The 21,836-nt window shown below is 44.4% G+C and overlaps 1 protein-coding gene across 3 annotated transcripts in view; it reads left to right on the top strand.

The window, feature by feature from the left end:
- The window catches only part of LOC124470080 (piezo-type mechanosensitive ion channel component 2-like), a 180,005-nt gene that overhangs the window by 16,671 nt on the left and 141,498 nt on the right, over window positions 1–21,836 (top strand). For 2 of the 3 annotated variants that reach the window (XM_047023792.1, XM_047023791.1), the window contains exons 3-4: window positions 108–233; window positions 5,770–5,812. In XM_047023792.1, the coding sequence (XP_046879748.1) occupies window positions 108–233; window positions 5,770–5,812 (169 nt within the window). Of the gene's footprint in view, window positions 1–107; window positions 234–5,769; window positions 5,818–21,836 lie in introns of those variants that run through there. The other variant, XM_047023793.1, reaches the window with a different exon arrangement.

Below are 21,836 nucleotides of genomic sequence, written 5' to 3'. Positions count from 1 at the left end.
TCTGCTAAATGACTAAATGTAAAAATGTAAATGTAAATCAGAAACATGGTAATGTCACCTCTACTTGTCTGTTGTTGTCTGAATCTCCCTGTGTGTCATCTGTCCAGGTCGTACAGGGAGTCTGCTGAAGTCCTTGTGTGTCACCAGCCTGAGCTTCCTGCTCATGCAGATCACCTACCAGGTCACCATCTCCAGCTTGCTGGCCAACGGACGCATGGAGCCTAGCTTTAACTGTAAGATTGACTCAACTAACCCTAAACCTGCACACCAGAACCTGGCAAAACGTCTGGCAGCAAAGTGCTAGAGAACTCTAGTGTAACTATAGGGTAGTTGGAGCCACAATAAACTAAACATTGATTAGGCCTGAGAAATCTTTTAAAATTATGGTTTGTGGATGTATGAATCTGAATGTTAATGTACGCTACTTTTTTTGGGGGGGGGGGGGATTCTGTGTTAGCCATGGGAGGTGCCTATTCAATCAGCGGAAAGCCACTGCACCTTTTGGAAAGAGAATCCTTGTTTAGACGGGGTAGTGAAACAGCTTTTTGACTACAAACAAACAGAAACTACTGCAGACTAAAAGAAACAATTCGTATTTTGTTCGCACTGAAATGCCACAGGAAATATATTTTTGTTGACATTAATGCATGATAAATGTTTTTTGTTATTTTTGTTGGAATTCTAATACTGCAAGAAGTTAGCGACAAACGACAAGTCATATTTAATAGCGTCAGCTGTGGATACAAAGCAGTAAACAAAACCGAAGCATGGTATGCAATTACTCATGCAGTGAACGCTGTATCTGGAGAAGTGCCCAGAACTGATGAAGTGAAAAAATGAATGGTTTAACTTGAATCTGAAGTCTTAAGCAAAAAAAACATAGCCTAGAAATCAGTTGACTATTACAAATATCCATGAGGACTGCTCTTGGTAGCCTAAAGCGTTCCAACAGGTAGCCTACTCGTCGCTCTCTGCAAATAAATCGGTACGGTCAAGGAAGATGTGATCCCTCCTCAGGGAACAATCTGCATCATTTTGCAGCAGCAATAAATACGCCATTGTGTGGTGTAGTCCTAGTGTGTGGAATAAGCCTACTCTGGGTCTATAAATCCAGTGATAAGTCACTTATTTGATGGCAAAGTTCCCTGTTAACATAATTGATTTGAATTGAAGGCAAAGCAAGGCTTGTTTACAGTTTTTTGAATGACCCATGTCAGAGTAGCTTTATAGAATGTAAGGTTACTGTATTGAAAAAATTAAGACATAACATAATTGCTGCAGTAAAGGCTTCATTTGCAACAGGACAAGTAATATGCAATATAGCTTCCATTTACAGTATTACCCTAGCTCTGGCCCTTCTCTGAGCGCCACCACACATTCTAACTCCTCTCCCTCTCCCTTGTCCTGGTACTTGTCTTCCTATCCCTTGCCCACTCCTCTCCCTTGTCCTGGTACTTGTCTTCCTCTCGTCCTGGTATTTGTCTCCCTCTCCCTTGTCCCACTCCTCTCCCTTGTCCTGATACTTGTCTTCCTCTCCCTTGTGCAGGTATTACTGTATTCTTACTCTCTTGTGTTGCTCTATATTGTTCTTTTTCCACACCAGATCAGCCCAAAGAGGTCCTCTTTACTGTCTATACCATATGGTCATGCAATTGAAAGAACCTCAACACCTGAGTGTTTCCTAGTTGGGAATCAGCTGTGATGTACAGTATTTGCATAACTTCAGCTGTTTCTCAGTAGCAATGGAATAAAATACAGGGGATATATTTCAGTTTCAATTCACAATATAAACAGCGGTTCACTTTGACCTTAGCCAATAATTTCGGTTTTGAACATGATGTTATCTGTTTTGCTGACAGTGTGAAAGCATTGGTAAATTGGTCATTAAAAATCGATTGTTTTGGTCTTGGTTGAGCTTGTGTGTAAAAGAAGTTCAAGCACTTAAAATGTGTATTTACTCTATGTATTTTGTGTCAAAGCAACAAGAAATTTGTTATTTGTGTAGCCCACACAGACGGATGTTGTGCTCACTGTTAAGAGTTTAGGAAACTTGTTAAAAATATTGAAAAAACTGTCAAAGCGATTGTAAAATATTGTATTTATATAGGCCTAGCACAATTCATACACAATGGAAATTCCAAATGCTTTACAAATGAGCAGAAGTGTAAGTGTAGTGTGTATTTATTAAAAGAAACAAAAAAAAGTGCAAAATTATGACAATTATTAGTTATTATATAGTTAAATTATAAAGGAGAGAAATATTCAATTTTAAAATTAGAATGGACGAAAAAGGTATAACTACTTATTTTACGCAAACATGTCAGCTCTCAATTGTGCGTAAGAGTCCTCTTGGGTGTGCGTAAATTCTGTTCTTACCTAAGAACAAATCCCAAATAAGAAAACATTGGTGAATGCCAGAATCTTCATGAAAACTGCGTAAGTGGGGTTTGAGAACAAATTTGTTCGTAAGAACATTTGGTAAATGAGGCCCATTGTTCTGGAAGGTTACTGACACTGGTCAAAGGTGGTCATGGGTGAGGGCAGGTCTCAGACCACATTTGGGTAAAGCTACATGGACATGCGCACACACACAATCACAACACAAATGGCAACAAACCACAACATTTGCATTCAAGATGGGGCTGCGATTTAAGAAGAGTTTCTAAAAGAATAGTCAGCCAATCAAGCCAAGGTTGTTAAAGCGGAGCCAATCAGAGTGCAGCTTGTTAAAGCCTACCCAATTATCCAAAATACAGGCCAGGCCGTAAGTCTTCAAGCCCTCCCCAACCAAACTGACTTACTGGAGTGTCCTTTTCAGCAGAAGCCCAGTGCTGAGTAAGTGTTGAAAGTTATTTACAATGGGTGGACCCAGCAGTATTAGAGAGGGTAGATCCAGTAGAGTTAGAGTAGGTTGGCCCAGCAGAGTAAGGACATGTAACAGCTTATGGATCTCAGTGTGATAATTTAGATTAGGTCAGGGGTTACAGTTATTTGTTTATTATAATTATTACATGGAGCTCACATCTGGGGAGGTCTGGAACTTTTGGGGAGGTCTGGAGGGTCTGGGGAAGGCTGGAGGGGCTGGAGAGTCTGGGAAGGTCTGGAGGGTCTGAGGAGGTCTGGAGGATATGGAGAGTCTGGGGAGTGCCAAGGGTATGGAGAGTATTGGGAGGGTCTAATGAGGTCTGGGGAGGGCTGGAGGGTCTGGAGAGTCTGGGGAGGGCTGGAGAGTCTGGGGAGGGCTGGAAGGGCTGGAGAGTCTGGAGGGTCTGAGGAGGTCTGGAGGGTCTAGAGAGTCTGGGGAGGGCTGGAGGAGCTGGAGAGTCTGGGGAGGGCTGGAGGATCCGGGAGTTCTGGAGAGTCTGGGGAGGGCTGGAGAATTTGGGGAGGTCTGGAGGGTCTGGGGAGGTCTGGAGGGGCTGGAGAGTCTGGGGATGTCTGGAGGGTATGGAGAGTCTGGGGAGGGCTGGAGGGTATGGAGAGGATCTGGAGAGTCTAGTGAGTTCTGGAGGGTCTGGAGAGTCTGGGGAGGTCTGGGGGGTCTAAAGAGGTCTGGAGGGTCTGGGGGGTCTAAAGAGGTCTGGGGAGGTCTGGAGAGTCTGGGGAAGGCTAGAGGGGCTGGAGAGTCTGGGGATGTCTGGAGGGTATGCAGGTTTGCCAGGTCTGTGTGACAAAACCAGCCCAATGGCCAATCAAAACCAGCCCAAAACCAGCTCAATGGCCAATAAAACCAGCCCAAAAACCAGCCCAATATCAGAACTCAAAATATGCCCCTGCCAAACCATAAACACTGCTTTTAAAGTCCAACAGCATTGCTTTCATTGCCAAATCTATTGTAATATCTACAAAGTAACACCAAATGTTTAGTATGCCCGCATTAAAAACAGTTTCAGGAGATTTTCTCAGGAGACTGAGAGCATTAGGCACGTGTGCACATGCACAGTGTGTGTGTGCCCCATGTCCATGTGTGTATGTGCTGATCTGGAGTCAGTTTTGTAGGATTTGGGCATAAATAAATTATTTCATTTAAAATAAATAACATGTATTTAAAGATATTAATGTAATTTGCATGCAAAATAGGTCTACCCGAACCAGTGGACAAAAAAAACAACCCGCGGCAACACTTCAAAAGTAGCCCAATTCAAAAGTAGCCCGCGGACCTGGCAACACTGAGGGTATGGAGAGTCTGGGGAGGGCTGGAGGGTATGGAGAGTATTGGGAGATCTGGAGATCTGGAGAATCTAATGAGTTCTGGAGGGTCTGGAGAGTGTGGGGAGGTCTGGAGGGTCTAAAGAGGTCTGGAGGGTCTGGGGGGTCTAAAGAGGTCTGGAGGGTCTGGAGGGTCTAAAGAGGTCTGGAGGGTCTAGGGAGGTCTGGGGAGGTCTGGAGGGTCTAAAGAGGTCTGGAAGGTCTTGGGAGGTCTGGAGGGTCTGGGGAGATCTGGAGGGTCTAAAGAGGTCTGGAGGGTCTGGAAAGTATTGGGAGGTCTAAGAAGGTAATGGGGTTCTGGGGTAGAGGGACAGAATCAGAGTCTGTGCTCTGAGTGGTCTGGGTGTGTAGGGTTATCAGAGGCTCCGGGGTAGAGGGAGGGAATCAAGATGTGAAATATAGTAGTAGTGGTCACTTTGACAACACTGGCCACATCAGGGATGGGACAGAAGAGGAGAAGAGAATGTGATAACATATTTTACTTTTTAAACACACATTTGAAGAGAACGGTATTGATTCTGATAGAAGTCCAGTTGCAGCAGGGCAGCTGATATAAGTTGTGGGATCCCAGAACAGAGCCCTTAGTAAGACCTCCCTCCTCCTCCTTTCTGTGCTGATTAATGGGCCTTTGTTTTCTGCACTGGGGCAAGCATGGGTATGTGTGTGTGCATACGAGTGCGTTGGATTTCTCTAGATGCCTGAAACCAGAAGACCTTTCATCTCTTACCACACAGAAGACCTGCCAGCTAAAATAGAAACTTTGAAACCTTTGTGTATGAGTGTGTGTAAGCGTGTTGGGGTTGGGTGTGTGTTTCTGTGTGTGCATGGATGTTTGAATGTGTGTTGTGTTCAGTCAGTAACCTTGATAAGCATCATCTTCCACAGGATGTACAGCCCAACTCTATAAATACATCTAACCTGTAATAATACACAGAAATACACACACTGGATTTAAAACCCCCAATGTGTGTATTATAATCCTGTAATTTTATGACTCACTACTGAAATCTCTTTCTCTGTGTTGGATTGATGTTAGCCTGCTGTTGGTCAACTGGCAGACAAGGCATGTGCTGACTGAAAAAAGCAAATCCACAACAGTCCTGATTGTAAACTAAGCAGACCTCTATGATTGTAAATCCACAGGGGACTGTCAACTGATCAAAAAAACTAATCTGTACTGAGATATTATTACAGGACTAAGTTATTTAATAGACACATTTAGTTTGAATGACCTAACCTTGTAAAATACAGGCGCAAACTAAAGTCAATGACATCGTTTTAATATTTTGTCTCACAACCACACCTACAATAAGCTTACAATACTTTCTTAAACTCTACATTTGAAGAGAACAGAATGGATCCTGATATAAACAAGGCCCCAGTGGCACTTGCATTGGCTCCATTTGGGTCATGGCAGTCAACCGGTGACCACACTCCTGCAATTAAAAAGACGAGGGATGTAAGATGTTGGACCAAAATAATCTAAAGTGTGTATCAGTGTGTGGCTGGAGAGCTGGAGGATCCTGGGATGATTGAGCTAATGGAACTGTGTTGTTACAGGTTCAGCATGGGAGAAATCACTGAGACAGCTTGGCCTGGAGAGGTAAGGTCAATATGTACTCAAATTGTAGAGTATTATAAAGTTTTTTTTACTATGTACACAATTCTGAAAACATGAAGCTCACGTATGAACAACAAGACTCTAGACCGCTAAACTCTGAGCCAATTCCATTGTTTTCGCTCAAATAGCAATTCAAACTAAAAATAATCACATAATTTAGCATAATTTTGTTCATCTTAAAAATCACTGGCCTTTAAAATGCCGTCTTATTTACCAATTGGTCTCATTCACTTCTCACCCGAACTCAATTGACCGATTGCAAAATCCACGCCCCAAAACTTTTACCAATCCTACCTTAGCTACCGGTCACTACTTGAAGCTGTCAACGTTTCGGTCGATAAGGCGCTAAATGCCATACGGAACATACAAATCCAATAGCAAGTACCTCAGGAGTTTAAAGGGGAGAGTACATTTTCCACTTTCCACAGCCCAAAATCCAGAAAAAAATGGTGTGGTATGGCCCATTCTTAGCTGAATATCTTAAAGTAAGGTTCATCTCACCACAGAAGAATGTGTTGTTAACTACCCTTACAAATTCTAATGAAAAACACAGACAAGTATGTTAAATTAGGCTTTGAAATCGTGAGAAAATCAGCAGTCTTCTCTGCTTGAGACTGGGGGGGCGTGTCGCCTGACGCAGCTGAAGCTCCGCCCCCTTGAATTTATTGAATTTAGCAACAACGCAACATTACCTAAATCAATTGCATATATCAGAACAGACCTACCTGCAGTCTGAGTGTTTTATGTGTTAATTACTTTGTCTTTGCATTGGACCAGCTGAGTAATAGAATGCAACCGTCTGTGATCTGATGTAGATAGGTAGATAGGTTGCTGTGACGTAGATAGGTTGGGTTTTTGCCCCCTCTATAGACAAGTTTACGCGCCAAAACTAGGGGGCTGCCATGACTCTACAAATATGCAATTCATTTCCGCCGGAAGTGGTTTGCACAGCGTCTGCCGGTGTAAACACAGCGATTTGTCTATGGTAGCTTGGGATCACGGTTCTACTACTTTGACATACTTGTACATGTACTTGTGGATAACGTCGTCGCCATACTTTTAAGTACATTTAGAGTAGATTTATAGTTATAAAGCTTTTGCCAATCCATCATTTTGGAGCTTTTAACATGGAGCAAAGGCAATGTCAGAAGATGACTTTTAGTCGGTGATTCATTAGAACATTTGTTGTCTAGCTCTTCAATCTCTCAGCAAAATGTAGGCTAATTACTTGCCTAAAGGATGCCACACGTATCAGACAGAAGTTGTTCAATAAATTTGTAGCCCGACATTAAAAACATTTAGTCGGTTGACTGATCGCGTTGTTGTACCCAGTCAAAGGAATAAACACACAGGAACATCATGAACATTCAATGGTCTTGCCAGTTATCCTGGCAAAACATGTAGCATAATGTTCTTTATTTATTGCCAGGACACGGTACAAGTAGCCTAGGCATACGTAAAATTGAAAGCTAACGCTAATTTGTTTGGAATTTCTAGGCTATACTTGATGTTACATGTTGATGTTCAGCCTATTCAATTTAACAACTTCAGAAGGACAAGACAGGCAGTACACTGTTATCCTTATTTATGTGGCCTGATGTGCCTACGTATCTATTCTTCCTATGAACCCGGTTATGACTGCTTTAACCTCTGCTGAAACCTGTTAAATGTGCCTAAAAACGCCTAAACAGCATACCCAAAGTAAATTGACTGCTGTTCTTGAACCATTTGGAGTAGATGCATGGACTAAATGGACTCTTTTGAAAGCTGACACTCTGAAGTTATGTTCGTTGTTGTCAGGACCCCTGTCAGTCCTACTGGTGTTGAGAAATAGAAGCTTGAACACAAGGAAAGTGAAAGTTTCTATTTCCGCCTAGATTTTGTTTTGAAAACAGAGGCCTGAAGAGGCCTAGAGGTGGTTGGTATTAGCTGGAAGACAGAATTGGACCACAGGTTGAAGCCTTACCCAATTCAGATCAAAAGTCAAACATAATACCACAACATATTCATATTTGACACATGTTTTTATAAGAGTACATCCAGGCGTTTTCTAAAAGGGCCTTTTGGAGACTCCAGAATGACCCTTCTCACCAAGGTCAAATTCTTAGGATAAAAAGGTATAATTGTTATCTTTAATGAAAGGTGGTACTTAGAACTATCATATATAACAGCTAAATCCCTCATTAGTATTACTGAAACACAAAAACTGAAGCATGAACACATTGGAGTGCTTTATCTGATTCCCAGGATTGGGACACAAAGTACACTGACATATTGCGCAATCGACTTTAATTTTGAAGGCTCCACAAAACCTGGCATATGGGGTATCGCCATTTACAGCTAGCGCTAAGCTACAAGGATAACTAGCTCATTTCAGAGCCAGTCGAAGCCAGTTAGAAAAAATCGTGTAGAGGGGGCGGGGGGTGGGGGCAGGGGGGGGCGGGACGCACAGACCTGGTTGGCTTTAGAGAGCTGTCACCGGGGCATGGAAGCTCCTATTGGTAAACAATTTGTGCCAATCGAAAGCTATGAGTGTAGCGGCCATTTTAAGACTATCCTCGCCTTTGAACTCGACCCAGATCTCCTCCTATTAGCGATAGTAAGTTAGAGACTGAAAAAAAAGGCAGAAGGAAGAATGAAGCAACAAGATCGTGGCTATGTGTGGATATAATTCATTGTTTGGACAACTACTCAACATGGTTTGATACTTTGGACCCTTGGGAATGTAAGCAGATGAGGTTTTGATGAGTTGTGTGCATACCTGGAACATTCCTAAGTAATCGTAGGTAAGTAAAACTTACTTTTCTCTGGCATTGTTGAAGGAACTTTCCGTTGCGAGTTGAGCTTGAATTGGTTTATTTCAATGGAAGCACAATAATCGTAGCTTTCCAACGAGGTATCGTATGTGTAGCAGTCTAAAAAATATATTTTTTGAAATGAGTGCGTTCTCATTGAGGGAGGGGGGCGCAGCATTTCTAGCTCGCCGGCGAGCCAAGGTTTCAGAAGAGGTTTTAAACAAGCACCGGTTGGCTACACACCTCATGCCGGGCTTATATAGATGTGTGTATTGGCACTTTTAAAGGTTTGAATTATTATATCCACATATCAATGTATAATTATTAGTGCTGTCAGTTTAACGCGTTATTAACGGCGTTAACGCAAACCCAAATTAACGGCGTCAATTTTTTTATCGTGCGATTAACGTTTTTTTTGGCCTAGCAAACTTTGTAGTTTTTTTCACATGCTGTTGCAACAATTACCGACGTTAGAAAGACTACAACACCACACCGGATCTAGCTAGACAGGAAATAAAACAACAGGCACGCCACACACACTTGTTTGGCTTGAGAGCCGGCTAAAGAGTAGTAGCAGAGCCCGTTTACGGATATTAGACATTCTCTGGTAGTAGGCTAACGTTACGTTTCGAGTGGATGGCGAGCGCGAGACGCCGAAATGGATGCCAATAAGATTCTGAATGGAAAGTTTACTTTTAAAAAGTTGCCAAATGGTTCCATTGACAAGACCAAAGTGATCTGTGTGTTTTGTCGTTGTTAACTGAGCTATCATCGCAGCACGTCCAGTCTGAAATACCACTTGATGGCCAAGCACACAGCTGATGCGATTCATGCGAATTCTCCGCCCCCTCCAAAGCCAGGCGATTGCAATGTTGTTTTCAATAAAAAAAATATTTGCACGAAGCAATCCGAACCACTTTTCCATGTTGATAAGAGCTTTAAAATTTGAAAAAAGAATGGGACAAAAAGAAATCAAGGGACATTTAGAATAGATAAAAATGTGCGATTAATTGATTAATCGCGAGTTAACTATGACATTAATGCGATTAATCGCGATTAAATATTTTAATCGTTTGACAGCACTAATAATTATTAAATCCACTGCAACAATAGGACAAAGGAACACCAACAAAATGTGAATAGCCTACAAGCAATACTGTAGTATAGCCTAACAGTAACAGGCTAGAGGCGATTCTAGAGGCGATTCTAGGTTTTAAAACTGGTCGTAGCACTCTATCTAACCACTCGTTCAGGTGCTTTCTCGAGTGTTTGCAACCAACTACCGCACACGTCGTTCCCGAACCACTTTTCTTCATGTTGTAAATGTTATATCCTCTTTGTCACTGCGATATCAGTGCTTTGTCGGCACAACGGATCTAGCTAGCAAAACAAACACCCCCCGCCAGAACGGAAGTGGATTGCATATAGGGGAGCAGTTCAGGAAGTAGAGCCGAAACGGCTCATGAACTTGTCTATACAAAACCTCAGTTGAAAACGGGAGAAGCAAATCATGGAATTTGATTTACAGCATCTTTGAAGATCAACAAACATACTTTTGTCTGTTTCTGCTGTGTTGCTATTGTACTCTCTCTGAAGCCCTATGCTAGCTAGAGCTAGCTGTGAGATTACATTCGCAAAACTGGATTTAAAAATTGTGGTTACTATTTACTAGTATGATCAGGCCTACTTCTAATATTACCGTAATAGTAGCTAGTTTTAGAATTGCTATTACCAACAAACTAAACTATCTATTGGTGTGTTTTTCGCCTCTCACATCTAACATAGCGTTAGCCAGTGTTGTGCCTGAACGCATTCATTGAATAAAAGTTCATGAACTCGTTCATAATTTTGGTGAACGTGAACTGAACGTACTGTATTACTGCCTGATGAACGATACTGTTCACTCTTTTAGATTTTGTTCAATAAGGTGCCAGATTTACTAGAAACTTCCAGGCGAAAAACACACCGTTAACAGTCCTGTATCCAGGGTTTCCCAACCCCAACCAGTCAATCGCTGCGTGTGCTTTCTTCTACGGTCTATGCCTGGCAAGTGTGAGAGCGCTGAAGTTGCGTAGAGGCCGAGAGCGGTATTGCAGACAGATAGAACAAATGGGGGAAGGCTGTCTCTTCAATGCGAATGTAAATCCTGGTTGGATAAGTATTAAAAATTGGATATGAAGATGAAATATGACAGTTTCAGCGTTCAACTAATAAAATAATTGCTGTCTGTGGTTCGATATGGGCTGGGGAAATAATTTTGAAAAATTATAGCTCGTAACATATTGAAAAAAGAACCGAACTAGTTCATTTTTTGGACCTGTGAACTTAGTTCAACATTTTTAATTATGAACTAAACTAGTTCATTTTAAAATTTGTGAACAATGAACTGAACTAGTTCATGTAGAAAGTGAACTTTCCCAACACTGGCATTAGCTCTAGCTAAACCAAGTTATGACAACAGATTAGCCAGCTACACTCCAACAGAGTGTTTTTAGCTCAAGTATAGTAAGTGGGTCTGTGCTGGAAACTTCACATTGCCTACTTTAATTCGGAACCATAGATTATAAACTTGAACATAACGCCATAACAACCAATTACGAATTGATTTGCTTTAATCACTGAAGAAGTTTAACCATGACCTTCTACTAGTACTACTGTAGTGTAGGACAGTATGCTTAGTTCTTATTATTAATATGTCCCCTTCCTTGTTGATTTGAATATTATGAATATATCCACTGCATATTGCAATCCGTTTCCGCTCGATCTAGTGGTATTACTTCAAAAAGAATCACCTACATTGACAGGTACAGCATGCTACTTACAGCCGTTCACAGTAGTACCCGCTATACAAAGAAGCAACGCTTGACGGACTAACAACGGTAACTAAGGTGGGCGTGGCTTACGCGAAAGGTTGGCTAAACACTTCAACAGTGTGTTACCCCTTTTCCACCAACACATTTTGGGTTCTGGTTCGGAGCCAGAGGTTAATCTCGACCAGTTCTTTCTCTTTCGACAGCCTAAAAACCGTCTCCGAACCAGGGAAAGTGGTTTGCAAGTATAGCACCACATCAGAACTGGGCTACAGTGGGAACCAAGTAAGAACCACTTGCGTCAGGGGTTACTGTGACCAACAAGACGAACAGAATCCTTTGACCACCATTGCTCTAAGTTTTTTCAATTCATATTTCAGCTAAATGTTACGTGTAAATCAGCATCTGAATTAAAATGTAACGAGAAGTGGGTAGTGTAGTTGTTGAAAATGTGCTCACGCCTTCGGCGAACACACCCACTTTGTTCTCTCACATACATATTATTATTATTTACTTTTGCCCCCCTAAGGATCCGTAAATATTTGGACTACATGGACAACGTCTGTCAAAAGTTTCGTCTTGGTAGCGATTTAGTTGCTTGTATTTTAATTTACGTTCCGTTGCATGGTTTGAGTTGACAAACTTTTTGTGGCAAAAAGTGCCTTTTGTCGGTAAAGGGAATCAATGCAAGCCTAACGTCACAACGTCAGCACACGTTAGCAATGAGTCATAAATACAACGTGCATAGATGTACTAGTAAGACCAGACCCCCTACCCCTCGCCCCTCGACTTGAAGCAACAGCCCCGGTGGATGAAGGTGGTATTGCATTTCTTGTTAGATATCCGGCTCTTCCGGTCGTTTTTATTCTATTAACCAGTCAACATTTACAAAACTATCTCCCCCAATAATTTTAGTTTGATTCTCAAACCTGGCTCATACTACTAGCTTTTTCATAGATTTTTTTTCCCAGATTTATGCTAAGTTTGAAACCAATCCGAAATGGGTAAACTAGCACCCCATTTATTTGCTTACGTCAATAAAAGTTGCCTGCAAATGTGTCATTGGCCTATTTACCTTGAGCTGAATGAGCCATTGACTTATATTGAATGAGCACAGGGAGAAATGGCTTACATTTAGTCATTTAGTAGACGCTCTTATCCAGAGCGATTTACAGTAAGTACAGGGACATTCCCCCCGAGGCAAGTAGGGTGAAGTGCCTTGCCCCAGGACACAACGTCATTTTTGCACGGCCAAAATCGAACCGGCAACCTTCTGATTAGTAGCCCGATTCCCTAACCGCTCAGCCATCTGACCTACAGATGGCTGAGCGGCTTGAGTTGCCTGCCCTGTTGTAGCAAGTTTAGCAAATGGTTGTCACGTCGTCGTCGTCGTCGTCGTCATCTGCCGCTTGTCCGGGGATCGGGTCGCGGGGGCAGCGACCTAAGCAGGGAGGCCCAGACTTCCCTCCCCCCGGCCACTTCCGCCAGCTCTTCCTGGGGGACCCCAAGGCATTCCCAGGCCAGCTGAGAGACATAGTCTCTCCAGCGTGTCCTGGGTCTTCCCCGGGGCCTCTTCCCAGTGGGACGTGCCCGGAACACCTCACCAGGGAGGCGTCCAGGAGGCATCCTAATCAGATGCCCGAGCCACCTCAGCTGGCTCCTCTCGACGCGGAGGAGCAGCGGTTCTACTCTGAGCCCCTCCCGGATGACCGAGCTTCTCACCCTATCTCTAAGGGAGAGCCCGGACACCCTACGGAGAAAGCTCATTTCGGCCGCTTGTATTCGCGATCTCGTTCTTTCGGTCACTACCCATAGTTCGTGACCATAGGTGAGGGTAGGAACGTAGATCGACTGGTAAATAGAGAGCTTCGCCTTTCGACTCAGCTCCTTCTTCACCACGACGGACCGATGCAGAGCCCGCATCACTGCGGACGCCGCACCGATCCGCCTGTCGACCTCGCGCTCCATTCTTCCCTCACTCGTGAACAAGACCCCGAGATACTTGAACTCCTCCGCTTGGTTCAGGATCTCCTCCCCGACCCGGAGATGGCACTCCACCCTTTTCCGGTCGATTACCATGGCCTCAGATTTGGAGGTGCTGATTCGCATCCCAGCCGCTTCACATTCGGTTGCGAACCGCTCCAGTGAGAGCTGAAGGTCACGGCCCGATGAAGCCAACAGGACCACATCATCCGCAAAAAGCAGCGACCCGATCCTGAGGTCACCAAACCGGACCCCCTCAACACCCTGGCTGCGCCTAGAAATTCTGTCCATATAGGTAATGAACAGAATCGGTGACATAGGGCAGCCGTGGCGGAGTCCAACCCTCACCGGAAACAAGTTCGACTTACTACCGGCAATGCGGACCAAACTCTGGCACCGGTCGTACAGGGACCGGACAGCCCCGATCAGGAAATCCGGTACCCCGTACTCTCGGAGCACCCCCCACATGAGCCCCCGAGGGACACGGTCGAACGCCTTTTCCAAATCCACAAAACATGTGTAGACTGGTTGGGCGAACTCCCATGTACCCTCCAGGACTCCGCGGAGGGTATAAAGCTGGTCCACTGTTCCACGGCCAGGACGAAAACCACATTGCTCCTCCTGAATCCGAGGTTCGACAATCCGACGGACCCTCCTCTCCAGGACCCCTGAATAGACTTTCCCAGGGAGGCTGAGGAGTGTGATCCCCCTAAAGTTGGAGCACACCCTCCGGTCCCCCTTTTTAAAGAGGGGAACCACCACCCCGGTCTGCCAGTCCAGAGGCACTGTCCCCGATGTCCACGCGATGTTGCAGAGTCGTGTCAACCAAGACAGCCCTACAACATCCAGAGCCTTAAGGAACTCCGGGCGGACCTCATCCACCCCAGGGGCCCTGCCACCGCGGAGCTTTTCAACCACCTCGGCGACCTCAGCCCCAGAGATAGAAGGGCCCCCCCCGATGTCCCCAGACTCTGCCTCCACGTCGGAAAGCGTGTTGGTGGAATTAAGGAGGTCTTCGAAGTATTCCTTCCACCGATCCAGGACGTCCCCCGTCGAGGTCAGCAGCGCACCATCCCCACCGTATACAGTGTTGACAGAGCACTGCTTCCCCCTCCTGAGCCGCCGGATGGTGGTCCAGAACCTTTTTGAAGCCGTTCGGAAGTCATTCTCCTTGGCTTTGCCGAACTCCTCCCATGCCCGGGTTTTTGCCTCCGCGACCGCCAAAGCCGCGTTCCGCTTGGCCTGCCGGTACACATCAGCTGCCTCTGGAGTCCTACCAGCCAATAAAGTCCGATAGGCCTCCTTCTTCAGCTTGACGGCATCCCTCACCTCCGGAGTCCACCACCGGGTCCGAGGGTTACCGCCGCGACATGCACCGACCGCCCTGCGGCCGCAGCTCCGGTCAGCCGCTTCAACAATGGAGGCCCGGAACATGGCCCATTCGGACTCAATGTCCCCGGCCCCCCCCGAGACATGATCGAAGCTCTCCCGGAGGTGGGAGTTGAAGCTCCTTCTGACAGAGGGTTCCGCCAGACGTTCCCAGCAGACCCTCACATTACGTTTGGGCCTGCCAGGCCTGACCGGCGTCCTCCCCCACCATCGAAGCCAACTCACCACCAGGTGGTGATCAGTTGACAGCTCCGCCCCTCTCCTCACCCGAGTGTCCAAGACATGCGGCCCCAAGTCCGATGACACGACTACAAAGTCGATCATCGAACTGAGACCTCGGGTGTCCTGGTGCCAGGTGCACATATGGACACCCTTATGCTTGAACATGGTGTTCGTTATGGACAAACCATGTCTAGCACAGAAGTCCAACAACAAAACACCACTCGGGTTCAGATCGGGGGGGCCGTTCCTCCCAATCACGCCCCTCCAGGTCTCACTGTCATTGCCCACATGAGCATTGAAGTCCCCCAGGAGGACGAGGGAATCCCCAGGAGGAGAGCTTTCCAGCATCCCCCCCAGAGACTCCAAAAAGGGTGGGTACTCTGAGCTGCCGTTTGGTGCATAAGCACCTAAAGCTAGCTTTTGCAGCCGAGGATCGGACCGCCAAGGCCCCCGCCTTCGGCCGCCGCCCGTCTCACACTGCACCCGACCCCCATGACCCCTCCTGCGTTTGGTGAGCCCACTGGAAGAGGGTCCCACGTTGTCTCTTCGGGCTGTGCCCGACCGGGCCCCATGGGAAAAGGCCCGGCCACCAGGCGCTCGCCATCGAGCCCCACCCCCGGGCCTGGCTCCAGGGGGGGGGCCCCGGTGACCCGCTTCCGGGCAGGGGCAACTGAGAACCATTGTTGTATTTCTTCATGGTTGGTTTTTTGAGCCACGCTTTGTCTGGTCTTTCACCTGGAACCTGTTTGCCTTGGGTGACCCTACCAGGGGCATGAAGCCCCCGACAACATAGCTTCCAGGATCACTAGGACACGCAAACCCCTCCACCGCGGTAAGGTGGTGACTCAAGGAGGGGGGTATGGTTGTCACACATACATGAAATGTTGTTAATACAGTTTACATTTCAAAATAATTTCTTCCTTCGTTAATAATTCGTTACACAGAACTTTATTATATTAAATAATATTCCCAAATAATTCACACCTTCCTAAAATCAACAACAAACAAACAACTTCTGCATATGCAGGTAGCAACACTAGTGCCAAATAACTATTTAGCTGGTCGGAGAACGAAAGAACGAAGGGGAACCTTCAATTAAGACCTAGCGAAAAGTTGCCTCAATTTTCCTAGACCTTTAGCTACCGTACTAATGCTGAAGTCTCGCTGATATAGCTGTCCATCTCACTAGAACGGCGTATGTATGCATTGTTAAAGTGTGCTGACATTGTGACTCTGTGTGTCTGGGCGTGAGTGACAGAGAGACGGAGGGAGAGCAGCGAAAGGAAATGCAGTTTAACAAATACGCTGCGTGTTTTAGCCTAAATAGTGTAAAAAAATTATTACGGCCGGTGAAACACAGTGGAAACACTGATATTAGTCTTGACTTCAGAAACTTTTGTTAAACACACCCATTATTCTTTTTTTATCGTGTCATCAAGCCAGACTGCTTTTGTGGGACAATGAAGGTCCTCGGTGACTATGTTTCACCCCCACTTATATCTGATGGAAACGTCTTGTATATACTACTGTTAATATTCCCCTTTCAAAGGCAAATGTTCAATAAAATATATTTTAGACACACTTCTCAACATTTTATTCATTACATTATTAACAAGTCTTGTTAGATCAGGTTATATCCATTAATAGGCATTTGGTTTTGTGGTTAAACATATAAAATACAGGCCACATTTCTACACTGATGTTCAATTGAAGGCAGTGTGAATTTTGTGGCATTTCGTTTGAATATAAAGTTGACAGTAAGCTATGGTAAGTCTGCATTATGGAAGATTTCTGTTACCAAAATAACTTTTAAGCTTTCTTTGCCTGGCGAGAACAATGACGGAGCTAGGTGTTCAGGTGACCAGTTTATTTAATCTGATACAATGCATTGGAAATTATACTCATATCACGAAGAAAAAAAACTACATATGTGATGAGTTCCATCTACAATAGCCCTATATTTAGCCCTATAGCCTATTTCTAAAAAACAAGTTAAAGGAATACTATACAGTGACAGCATACATTTCCGTAAAGTTTGCATCATGTCTCTGATTCTTATCGAACTTGTACCAGAGAATGTCTAATATGGGGAGAACTCCCACTCTCTGGAAACTTCGGGTTCTGAACTGGTTGCAGTTCCACTATAGTTTCATATGAGGGCGCTAACGGTAGAGTGCAGAATGAATGGAGGTCTATGGAGCTATACCCTTTAAAATCCACTTTTCTCAGGATATATTTTTTTGTCTAGTAATTTGAATTCGAAAGGGGAGGCAAAAAAATACACACCGCTGGGTGATGGATTTTTCAAGTCGCCTTTCTCTAAAAATGTCATTGACGTCATACACATTGTACGGCCCGAGATACTGCTTGACGGCAAGCTCTGGTTACTTCCACTTTTCTCTCGAGGCACCGACAAGACAGCTGACAGGGGAGGCTCTCCCTGTCAATACACATGGTAGAAAGAGTTTTGGTTTGCTAATGTTGTTGCTAATGTTGCTAATGCTCTCATATTCTGTTTCTGCTTTGGATGCCATCAAGCGGGATCTCTGGTTGTAGTCAGTCCTTCACTAACCAATCAGCATTCGTAAGCAGAATGCTAGTGTGTTATGGGCAACAACTACTTACCCTGTAAGAAATCGAAAGGACATAAGTACTCAATCATTCAACTTTCGACCTGTAATACATGTTGAACATGCAAAAACTACAATCAAATCTGAGATTTCTCAACGACAATCAGGTGAAAGACACAAAATTAGCCGTTTAGCTCCATAGACTCCCATTCATTTTGCTATTTCATCGACCGCGATCACTCCCAGCGGAACTCTTGTGGAACTGCAACAAAATTTGGTACAAATGGGGCTTAATAGGGAGTGGGCAGGCTCTCCTTAAACATGCTCTGCTTGTACCCCATTCTGCCACTTAGCTCACACGCTCGCGGCCATCTAAGTCTATGCTCGCGACTGGTTGTCGCAAAGTATGACGTGTACAGCTAGTTGCAAGCGTGCCCGAGTCTCGGAGCTAGGAAAAAAGCGAGCCACTGTTTAACGCCAGACCGGAAGAGCCGGAACTGGAAAGATGGCGCTGTCCGGTTTTCAATGAGAAAGAGAGACAGAGATATGTCGAATTCAATTTTAGGCTCCGATCCTTAGCCTATTTGTTATTCCCAGTTTTCTGGGGGTAACAAAACTGGCCCTCGAAACTGAGGGGTAAGGGCTACATATCCCTAAGAAATGGGGCGCCACTTGGTTACAGGTACGTCATCTAGCACGTTCTATCAATATCTCCAAAGCAAGTAGTGTTATGCACTGATATTAAAAGAAATTCGCTGCTAATAGAGTTTACTTAAAACTGTATACATTTTAGTCAGAGAAATGCGGGACTGTTGTGCAATTCAGCACTGTAACATTAGCGTACCAAACTAGCGATTTTTAGAAACGTTTGAATTAGGAAAATGGTTGCAAATATATGTTCAGGACTGAGTATAACACAAAACAAGACTTTCATAATTTTTTTATCAATTAATTAAGCCGAAAATATTATATTTATTGGACTCTGGATGATCTGGCCGCCATTGTTGCCGGTCGCGCAGTATTCACATAGCCCTAGGATTCAAGTAAGCTCCCGATCTTACTTGGTTTTAAGGGGTACCCCTTAGTCTTAGCCCTACCCCTAGCTCAAAAAGAAAATTGGGACACCACTAGCTCTCACGGGAACGCGCAAAACTAAGGGAAAGGGGTAAGGGGGAGTATTGGGATTCGGCAAAGCAATCGCTACCACCAAGACGAACAGCAGTAGTCTAATTCAATTTAAAGGGGTCAGCTTTCCACACAGGGCTACATCGAATTTGGAGTTGTTAGCCTTCTAAGTTGGGGTTACCATGGATGACAAGCTCTCCCTCACGGCCCACATTGCTGCAGTCTCCCTGTCGTGTAGATTCAGCCTTTACAACTTCCGGAAGATCAGGAGATACCTGTCTGAGTACTCCACCCAGCTGCTAGTCCAAGCACTGGTCCTCTCCAAGTTGGACTCGCTGGTCTCCCAGCATGTGCAACCCACCCTCTTCAGAGGATTCAGAACGTGGCGGCGCGCCTGGTCTACAATCTACCCAGACGCTCCCATTTTACCCCGCTCCTCATCTCTCTCCACTGGCTACCCATCAATGCCCGTATCAGATTCAAGGCCCTGGTACTGACCTTCCGAGCAGTGAACGGGACTGCACCCGACTACATCAAGTCTCTCCTGCAGCCTTACACCCCCACCCGTCACCTACGGTCTTCTTCAGACAGTCTGGTGATCCCACTGCTTAAGACCGCCCGGTCCCAACACAAGCTCTTCTCCTGCCTGGCCCCCCAATGGTGGAACCAGCTCCCCACCTCCATCAGCGACACTGACTGTCTCCCCACCTTCAAGAAAAGGCTCTGTATCGGCCCTACTGCTGTGTGTTTCATTCAATCAACACAATGGGCCTCATTCTCAAACGCAGTTAAGAAGAATTTAAGAAGGAAATTCTTCTGAATTGGATTTAGGAAAACATTTGGCATTCATGAAAGTTTTCTCATCTGGGATTTTCTGACTTCAGAAGACTTTCTGAACTCGAAATAGCAGTCGTAAATCGGCCAGAGTTGTCTCAAATGCGATTCCTTAAAAAACCACAAGGATCAAAGGAATCGCATTTAAGAAAACTCTCTGTGTTTGAAGTGTTGATGAAGTTATGAAAAATCGTTGGTTATTGCGTTCACATCAACTCTATGGCAAGCCGTTTTATCATTTAACCAATGAATTCTTGATATCCAAAATTCGAATTCTTGATATCAAGAATTGCATTTTGGATATCAAGAAGTCAATTGTGGATATCAACAATTCGAATTCTAGATATCAACAATGCATTGGTTAAATTATAACACGGCTTGTCATACTTATAAAAAAAGTCATAATTGTATTTTTGATATCAAGAAATCGGATTTTGGATATCAAGATTTCATTGGTTAAATGATAAAACGGCTTGCCATAACAGACATCCTCGGATTTAAATAATTATAATAATTAACCTTGCTTAGTGTGCACACTGTTAGATCCAGTGGAGAACAATTCCACAGCTCATCTTACTGGTATGATGTTGCACACCTGTGCACCGGTTGCTTTTCGCTTGGAAAAAACTTGCGTTCCTGTTGCTTTTCTAACTGTGTCGATTTTGACTGCACACGTCACTGGTGTTGCGTGCCCTTATAAGGAGCTGTCGGGGCGTGTATGTATGCAAATTCAGGAGCACGAGGACGCGCTTTTAACTTAAGACGACTCTTCCCGGGAGCACAGCTCAGAAAACTTCTGCTGCGTAGGAACACATTTTCAAGCGTTGGTGGATGTGTTTTTCTTACGTTGTTTTTCCAAAGCCTGTAAGAAACAATTCAGAAGAAACTTAAGAAAATGTTCGAGAATGAGACCCATTGTCCCCAAATCAAATCAAGATTTTTATGTGTTGGCCGCAGCATGTCTGAAGTAGGCTAGCTAGATTAACTAGCGAGGTCAATCGAATGGGATGTGAGATGAGCGGTTATGTGACACTGACTGACAGTAAATTCAGAAAAGTAACATTTTCCAAATAGGTTAAAAGCAATATTGAAGTCACTCATTGTTGAATTACATGTTAGCTTGGTAAAGTTTCTCAAAATTGTAAATGGAGATTTTGACTGCGTGACTGCGTCCCTGATGTTATTGTTACTTATTTCAGACACTTTGTACAGGCTCATACCAAGGAAGGATGTTCTTTGCTGATACAATGTAGCCTGCACTACATTTAGAACGGTTAACAGTTTTGCTGGAACTACTTGGTTGACTGACTTGATTGGCTGCAGGGGTGTCCAGTATTCACCCAGACCATGGTACAATGCAGATTTATTAAACATTTTAAATAGACTTCAGCAATTAACATAAATTATGTTGTTTTGATGTTTGTTCAGAATTGTGATCTCTATTTATTCTTACTTTATCCAGAATCCTGCAGCTCTAAATACATATAGCTTGTGTATGTATCATTTTGTTCTATTTAAAGTCTTGTATAGTTGGTAGGGCCCGAAAATTGACCCAAGCCCAGGGTCCCCCATCGCCCTTAGTCTTCCATTTTTGTTCGTAAATTCCATTTTCTCCAATTGTCTGTTAATATGGCTTGGTTATTGCGCACCTGGTTCGATTTTTGAATCATTGGGCCTATGCGGCCTCTTGGGCATATGTTGTTCAGCACTTACAAAATAAAATATATTGACTCCTTCAGTATGTTGTTGTAATTTCTTTATTTGTTACCGTGATTACTCATATCCTCCGGCCCCCGACTTTGCTTCAGTTTCAAGAACCGGCCCCAGCTCCAAACTATTTGAAGAGCCCTGCCCTACAATTTCCCCAGAAATTGTACCCTCTCTAGTTGGTGTGTGCTTGCCTTCGGCGAGCACAAACCATTGTTCTCTCTCATATATATTTATTTATTATTGGGGTGTGCTTGCCTTCGGCGAGCACAAACCATTGTTCTCTCACATATATATTTATCATTTATTATTAACCTCTTTACTGACTGTAAACACACTCTACCAAATACTATTTGGTATGCTAATGTAGCCACTATTTGAAATAGTGGTAGACATCGGGATAGATTAGCGTCTAGCTCTGGGTAGGCTATCAATTTTGGATCAGCCTAAAATCAATTATAGCCTAAAATAAATAACGTTCTGATCCAGTGGGTCGGTTAGGGGACACTATTCGATGTATTGCTGCTATTCACAGCCAGTTAATTGATGGTAATATGCGCTTTATCATGTT

This window comes from Hypomesus transpacificus, chromosome 8 (genome assembly GCF_021917145.1).
Source record: "Hypomesus transpacificus isolate Combined female chromosome 8, fHypTra1, whole genome shotgun sequence".
In the NCBI taxonomy this organism is placed as follows: Eukaryota; Metazoa; Chordata; class Actinopteri; order Osmeriformes; family Osmeridae; genus Hypomesus; species Hypomesus transpacificus.
This window is presented reverse-complemented; position numbering and strand designations above follow the sequence as displayed.